The sequence below is a fragment of the Galleria mellonella genome, unplaced genomic scaffold (assembly GCF_026898425.1).
Source record: "Galleria mellonella isolate WM207_F2 unplaced genomic scaffold, CSIRO_AGI_GalMel_v1 utg643, whole genome shotgun sequence".
Classification (NCBI taxonomy): Eukaryota; Metazoa; Arthropoda; class Insecta; order Lepidoptera; family Pyralidae; genus Galleria; species Galleria mellonella.
The window spans coordinates 1,250,115-1,258,215 of NW_026442135.1; the positions used below are offsets into that span (position 1 = coordinate 1,250,115).

General features: G+C 34.4%; 1 protein-coding gene across 1 annotated transcript; it reads left to right on the top strand.

Annotated features, from left to right (window-relative positions):
* The first annotated feature begins 6,138 nt into the window (after positions 1–6,138).
* LOC128201914 (tigger transposable element-derived protein 1-like) lies at positions 6,139–7,818 on the top strand. Its single transcript, XM_052900296.1, has one exon. The coding sequence runs from the start codon at positions 6,139–6,141 to the stop codon at positions 7,816–7,818; it is 1,680 nt and encodes a 559-aa protein (XP_052756256.1).
* Positions 7,819–8,101: the final 283 nt, after the last annotated feature.

Genomic DNA, 8,101 nt, shown 5'->3' on the forward strand with positions numbered 1-8,101 from the left:
GAAGACCACAACATTCCAGTTTTACCTTGGCCTGGCAATTCTCCTGATATGAATCCCATAGAAAACTTGTGGCAAATTACTAAGGCGGAAATTGCCAAGGAAATGATAACTACCAAAGAAAAACTGGTTGAAAAGTTAATAAATATTTGGCATCACAATCCCAAAATAAAAGAAAGTGCTAAACAGTGTATCGAAAGTATGCCGAGGCGGATTCAAGCACTGATAGAAGCAAAAGGAAAACTGTGACAAAATATTGATAATTTCCTATCATAGTACTTATTATACTTGTTTATATTTTCAAGTTGTTTAAATATTAAATTATTGTATTCTAAATTCATTAAAGATATGTATCTAATATTATTAAATATAATCATAGCCTAAAGTGACGTTTTGAATTAATTATGGACCAATATTTTACAAAAAACCAATATTTCGTGACTGTCCCTATTAATTTGGCAACCCACTGTAAACTTGTTGACTTCTAAGTGGTACAGTTTTTTATAGTCTTGCTGTTATGGGCGGGGACGTCTCGATGACATATATTTGGCATCGTTCTGAGATCCTTTTATTTGTGTGAACTACATCTGTGACACCATGTTGTCCCTAAATACAGACGAGATTAAAAGATATTTATTTTGTGTTCTACTAGGTAAAGGCCCTTTAAAATCCATTGAGATTCTTTCAAATGGCATAGTTGCTTTAATCAAAGTTCCTGATGATTTTATGAATCTTGGTTTAATTTCAGCACAAACGGAACAAGAAGATATTATCTGTTTGACATCTTCTACTGAAAAAGGTAAATTCTTAGTTCTTACCCAGTGCACCATTCGTGTTATGCCTGGATGACAAAGAGTATTGTGTAAATCTAGTAACAAACTCCTTGATGTTGATGCTACAATATTGTTAGCTCGTGACAATGTGTCAGATACTACATCTTCTTTTCCAGGTCGAAAAATTATGTTACAATTGAAACTGCTTAACTCAAGTCGCCAGCGTTGTATTGCCTCATTTTTAATTTTTGACATATGTTTCTGATTAAACATGAAAGATACAGAACGTTGATCTGTGATAAGCCTGAATGTTCGTCCTATAAGAAATTGCCTCCATTTTCTTAAACTTTCAACAATTGCAGTTGCTTCTTTTTCAATAGCAGGGTGGTTCCTTTTAGTAACAGAGAGTTCTTGAAAAGAAAGCTACAGGTCGACCTTCTTGCGAAAGTGTAGCTGCAATTGCAGTCTGAAGCGTCAGTTTCTTCTGTCATTTATATGCTACTGTCTATAGTAGCAATCGTAAATTTGGCTATCTCTAATTTAAGATCCTCGAATACTTTTGTAGCATCTTTCGTGAGTGGAAATGTATCATGATAAATTAATGGTTGTATTTTGTGTGAGAATTTTGGGATCCATTTAGCATAGTGTGCAAACGTACCCAATGCTCGTCGTAATGAAACAGAATCAAAAGGGATTGGTAATTCTAAGAGTGGTCGTAATCGCTCAGGATCAGGTTTAATAACTCCGTTACATATATTGTAACCCAAAAGATTTATTTCAGTTTTAGAGAATTCACTCTTTGTTATATTGAGTGTTAAATTGTACTTGGCGGCCACTTCCTTAAATTTTTGTAACTTTTCATCAATATCAGTTTGATTTAAACCACAAATAGTGATATCATCGAGATAAGCGTAAACGCCTTCTAATTGTTCAGATTTTATGATATCATTAATTGCTCGTTAGAATGCAGCTACCCCATTGGTTACACCAAATGAAATTCGTCGAAACTGGTACAAATTTCCACCTGCTTCGAAAGCAGTATAAGGTTTTTCGCTTTTTAAGATAAGTATTTGATGATATGCGCTTTTAAGATCAATTTTACTAAATATTCTATATTTATATACCTTTTATATGACATCTTCAACAGACGGAAGAGGGTAAGCGTCCAATAATGTAAATCTGTTTATAGTTTATGAGTAATCTATGACCATATGTTTCCTACGATGTTCACTACAAGTAATGAGGACTTGTGCCCGCCAAGGCGATTGACTAGGTTCAATTATTTTATCTGATAATAATTTCTGTATTTCCTCGTCAATGAATTTCTGGTCTTCTTCTAAATGCTTTCTTGATCGAGTGGCAATAGGTTTATCGAATGGTATAAGGTTACTAAATAGGCTTACGGGTTCAATATTAGCTCCTGTAAGAGCACATACTTTAAGAGGAGGTTTAGAACCACCAAAATTCATTTCTAACGATTTATGTTTACGTAGAATATCATGACCAAGAATAACATCAGAACATAATCCTTCCATTACCACAAGATCAACTTGTTTTTGTATTTCTATAATTAGTGTACATCTATAATTAACATGAGATACTAGATTTGACTTCGCCATTGTTATATTTTGATAATATTGTGTTGTAATTAAATTATAATGATCAATGAATCGTTTATCTATAAAACTAGCCGTACTCCCTGTGTCGATTAATGCTCTAGCCATAATCTTGTCATTTATGATGATAGGTACAGTCGCTTTACTCAAATTTGTAGCTGATAGAATACAAGATAATGTCTCACTTAGTTTCGTTAGTAGCAGCTGCATTACGTTGTTGACCAGTTTTACAGATTTTAGCAAAATGACCTTTTTTACCATATTATAGACAAATTGTATTAAACGCCGGACAGTGTCTTCAAGGATGTCTTTTATTTCCACAAAAGTAACAAGACTCAGTTGTATTTGGAAAACTTTTTGATACAGCAAATGTCTCTTCAGTATTATTTGTATCAGAAACTATAGAAGCATGTAAAAGTGAATTACCAGAACTGGTGCTTGCTTTATAAATATATAATTTTGTAAATGTTAACATCGTGCTTATCATCTTTGTCTATCACTATATCATTCTTCTTTTACTCCTTCTATCTATTGTGTTGTTGACTGTATTGTGTGTAATCTTCCTGTGCATTAAACCACTGTGCTAGCTGCTTGGACTGCTTATTTTCATCGCTTGACAAACATCATCGATAAGCGGCTTATCAACGCAGTCATACCATAAACACGCATCCCTCACATCAACATCTATAAGTGTATTTACTTATTAGAGTGGCTTTACTTATGTTTGAGATTATTTAGTCTATTTAATTATACAACAATAGCTATACCAATTTAAAACAATTTATAATTTCTAGTCAGTATAGCCAACACTCCTTTGCGTCCATGTAAAAAAGTTTATTTTGTTTGGTAAACTTTATGTTGTGATTCCAAGAACAAGAACTTTAAGTGGAGAGGCCTAAGTGGTTTTACAATCTTGCGTTACACATAGGTACCTATTGAACACAAAAAGTTAACATGTTAAGTATCAGTAAGTTTAGTGCATTCAACATTTGTTTTGAAAGAAGTGGAAGCAAAAATGAAGTGAGTATACACATAATTTAATATATTTTTATATTTACAGAAAATGTTGTATATCTAAGTGGTAAATTTTTTTTTAGTCCTATTGAACGGTCTGCACATCCCTCTCGAGCCCAAATAGAAACTCTATTAGCCTTTCTGGAGGGAAATCCCATCCTGGCTAAGGGGTTTTCCAAAGTACCTAGTGCTCGCATTTCGAGCACGAAAGAAATGGGAGAGATTGACGATGACGTTGAATAGTATAGTAGGAAGTGTGAAATCCTGGAAACAGTGGACAAAGGTTAGTGGAATAAAATTACTAAAGTATATATTGTAATAGAATAATTTGTTCCTAAGCATGTGTGTATGTTTTTGCGTCATTTTGTGTGGATATTATATTTAGTTTATTAAGTTAACCTTGGTGGTGCAGCGGTTTATCACTCGCCTCACTACTGGTGGTCGCGGGTCCCCGCACAATACAAACATTTGTGTTTATGAGCATGTCTGTTTGTGTTGATCTGGGTGTTCTCTATGTATATTATGTATGTATTTATAAAAAAAAAGTGTAAATACATTTTTTTTAGTATTTTTATCAGTTGTTTAGTACCCATAGTACAAGCTCTGCTTAGTTTGGGACTAGATGGCGCTGTGTAAAGTGTCCAGGGATATTTATTTATTTATTAAGTTAAAAGACTTTAAAAAAAATGTAGTATTTGGCTGACAAAAAAGTGCAGTGAAAAAAAAGGATGCACTTCGCTCTGCGGCGTAAAACTGGTGGCGGTATTGAGGAGGTCGTGGATCTTAGTGAACTGGAGGAGCGCATCCTCACTTTAATGGGTGGCAATGGCTTTGCAGAAGGTGATAGGCATGTCGCAGTTATCCTTTTTCCAGTGAGTAGCAGTCTGTTTATACTATATGTTATTGTCTGGCAAGTTCAAGAGAGGGGTTTTATTAGGTTGAACCAATAAGATCCACATAATAAGAATCCAAATTAATATTCACTTATTAAAATATTTTATCACTGTAAGAAAAATATTTGTGGATCATAAACTCATTGGATATTAAATTCGAACAAAGAAACCATAGATAAAATAATAGATGACATTACAACAATAATCAGTATATTTAGGACCTTATTTTAACATATTTTCCAATTTTACTACTCTTCTGTCTATTACCTAATTTTCAAGGAGAACAATCTACACCTCAGAATCTCCAGTTTCCTCTAACACAGGATACGCAGATAGTTGATATTCCAGTGAATATGTATATAAATGTTAATAATTTTAATATTTGATAGTACATTTTTTATACAAATTCGAATAGTAAACAATCTGACGGCTCACCTGATGGAAAGTGGTAACCGTCGCCTATAGATAGAAATAGCACCATGGACATCACAGATTACACTGTAACGTCCATGGTACTTTTCATGCTTTGCTATGCCTGAGGCTTAAAATATTACACCTCCGTACTCCTGAAATTACAGAACTAATCCCACTCTTCAACAAAACTCAGTTCTGTAAGCATAGTTTCTTGGCGACAGAAACACAAGGAGCAGAGGTATGCACGCAGACGACTTTTTAGTATAAAGTATTGAATATATTTTCAGGAGGCCTCTACAACTAATATCTTGGAGGCAACAAATATTAATATTCTCATATCATTGGTATGTTAAATTTATTTTATAACCATACTTATTATATTTTATTAAATGTGATAATAAAACTATTTTGAACTTAAATGTTAACTTCTTTCAGTATTCCGAGGCGAATCCAGTTTGTGTTTGCTGGAACATCATATTTAAGTGATAGACCAAGCCTTGTTATTCCTGTAAGTACCATAAAAGTTAATATTTTTCTATAAGGTACAACCATTTGTAAACCATTTACAAGTACAATCTTGTTTTTGTTGTCCAGGCATCAGTGGCTCGAGTAACAGCCGATGTTGATACCCTGCCACCCTCGCCCTCACAACCTCAAGATCTCCAATACGCGGCTCCTCAAGAGTTCAACTCGCCAGTTCCCCGCACGCAATCTCCACGACGAACAAGTAATTTAGAATACGAACTATTTTTTTTATACAACTTAGAATGGCAAATGAGCCGACGATCTATCTGAGTGGCAACCGTCACACAAATGTACTGTGATGTCCATGGTACTCCTCTCATTGTTATTTCTAAGGACATAATTGTTATGCTTTGTTTTACCTATACCTTTAATTACACTGCAATCACAGTTATTTTAGCGGTAGGAAGACGAGTAAAACATAGATAGGTGTCCATGCAAATGACTTATACAATGTCTCCCTGTAGTAAAGTAATTATTTACTTTGCTGTCAATACTAATTGTTAGTTTTTAAATTTTCTGGTAATTATGTAATTTTTTTTTTTTTTTTTTTTTTTATAATGGACCGTATAACTAACCTGACTATTGAAGTACAGGCGGTCCTCGACTTACGTCGTTTCGATTTACGTCGTTTCAAGTTACGTCAAACAATGTTTTGACACTATTCCTCAAGCATACGTCATTTGTTTCGATTTCCGGCATATCGGAGAATTCACTTGTCGCAAGGTCAATGTCCGTGAGGGGCGCGCGCGGGGCGCGGTGTCGTCTCGTGCGGGGAATACCCCGCAAATGTCGCTGATTTTGTTTAGTACATTCAGGGACAACGGACAATCAAGACGTAATAAATTAGTTTTTTTGCATCTTTGACAGTTTTTGTGTTTACATACATATTTAAGTGAATTTTAAACAATGCCACCTAAACAAGACAGTAATAATAAAGTGAAGAAGAGAGTAAGAAAGTCAATTACAATGGAGGTTAAATCTAAGATTTTAAAACTCAAAGATCGCGGTTATTCGACTTCATCTATTGGACGAGAACTTAATTTATCACGCACGACGGTACAAACAATATTGAAAGATAAAGAAAAACTCTTAACAGCTCTTCCTTCCGTCTCTTCAAACAGCACTATTATACGCAAAAGGAATGCTTTAATTTATGAAATGGAAAAACTGTTGTACAATTGGATTCAAGATCAAACTCAGCGACGGGTTCCTCTAAGTTTGGCTATTATACAAAATAAGGCGCTGAGTATCATCAACACACTGCAAAATAAACGTGGCGAGAATAATAGTGACGAAACAAAATGTTTTTCTGCCAGTCGCGGATGGTTCATGCGCTTTAAAACGAGATATTCGTTACATAACATTCGAGTGCAAGGAGAAGCTGCTAGTGCCGATCATGTGGCTGCTCAGAGTTTTCCTGGAATATTAAAGGAAATTATCGAAAGTGGAGACTATTCGCCTAAACAAATTTTTAACGTGGACGAAACTGGTTTGTTTTGGAAAAAAATGCCCTCTCGTACTTTTATATCACAGGAAGAAAAGTCTATGCCTGGATTTAAAGCGGCTAAAGATCGTTTGACGTTGTTATTGGGTTCGAATGTTGAAGGTGATCTTAAATTGAAACCCCTTTTAGTTTATAGGTCTGAAAATCCTCGAGCTCTCAAAAATTACGTCAAGAGTACTCTTCCAGTTATATGGAAGGCTAATCCAAAGGCATGGGTTACATCAATACTTTTTGAAGAATGGTTTACTAAGCATTTTATACCTGAAGTGAAACAGTACTGTTCAAACAATAATTTGGCTTATAAAGCTTTACTTATTTTGGACAATGCTCCCGGCCATCCTGTGCGTATTGCCGATATTGATCCTCAAATCAAAGTCGTGTTCCTGCCTCCCAACACCACTTCGTTGTTACAGCCGATGGATCAAGGAGTTATCGCGTCTTTTAAGGCCTATTATCTCAGGAGAACTTTTTCACAGGCTGTAAAGGCTAATGAAAATGATGGCATGGAGCTGAGAGATTTTTGGAAAAGTTATAATATCCTGCAATGCGTAAAAAATATTGCTACTTCATGGGATGAGGTGACACCCAACAATTTAAAAGGAGTGTGGAAAAAGTTATGCCCATTTTTTTTTGAGCCATCTGAAAGTTCTACATCTACAGATCAACCAAATGTCGATGAGATCACAACTGACATTGTTCATTTGGCTAACCGTTTGCCTGACATTGCAGTTACTACTGATGATATTGATGATCTGTTAAGCTCACATTCGCAAGAACTGACTGATGAAGATCTTATTGAATTGGAGGCACAAGTACAAAAGGAAGCACTCGAGTCACAAGAAATAGCTTCTTCTATTAGTGACTCTGAAAAAGAACTTACACTAAAAAAACTTTCCGTAGCCTTTGCAAATTTGAAGAATGCCATGAAAATTTTTGAAGAAAATGATCCTAATTTTGAGAGAAGTTTTAATGTTAATAACAAAATTTGTGCAGCCTATCACTGTTACCAAGATCTGTATGATAGCAAGAAGAAAGAAGCCAAGCAATCTAGAATTGATAGTTTCTTTAAGCCAAAAGTTTAATTTATTATTTATCATTACATATGTATAAGTTTTATAATTATTATTAAAATTAATAACACACAAATACCAAAAATAACTAGCAATTTCATAAGTGCATAATATATAATTATTTTAAGAACTTACTTTTAATAATAAAGTACGTCCTTTATTATAAATGCAGTTTTTTTTATTATTTCGAGTCCGTGTGGAACCTAACCCTTGAGTTTTACATGTAAACATATGAAAAAATATGTCTCGACTTACGTCGTTTCGATTTACGTCGCGTATTTCGAGAACCTAACAT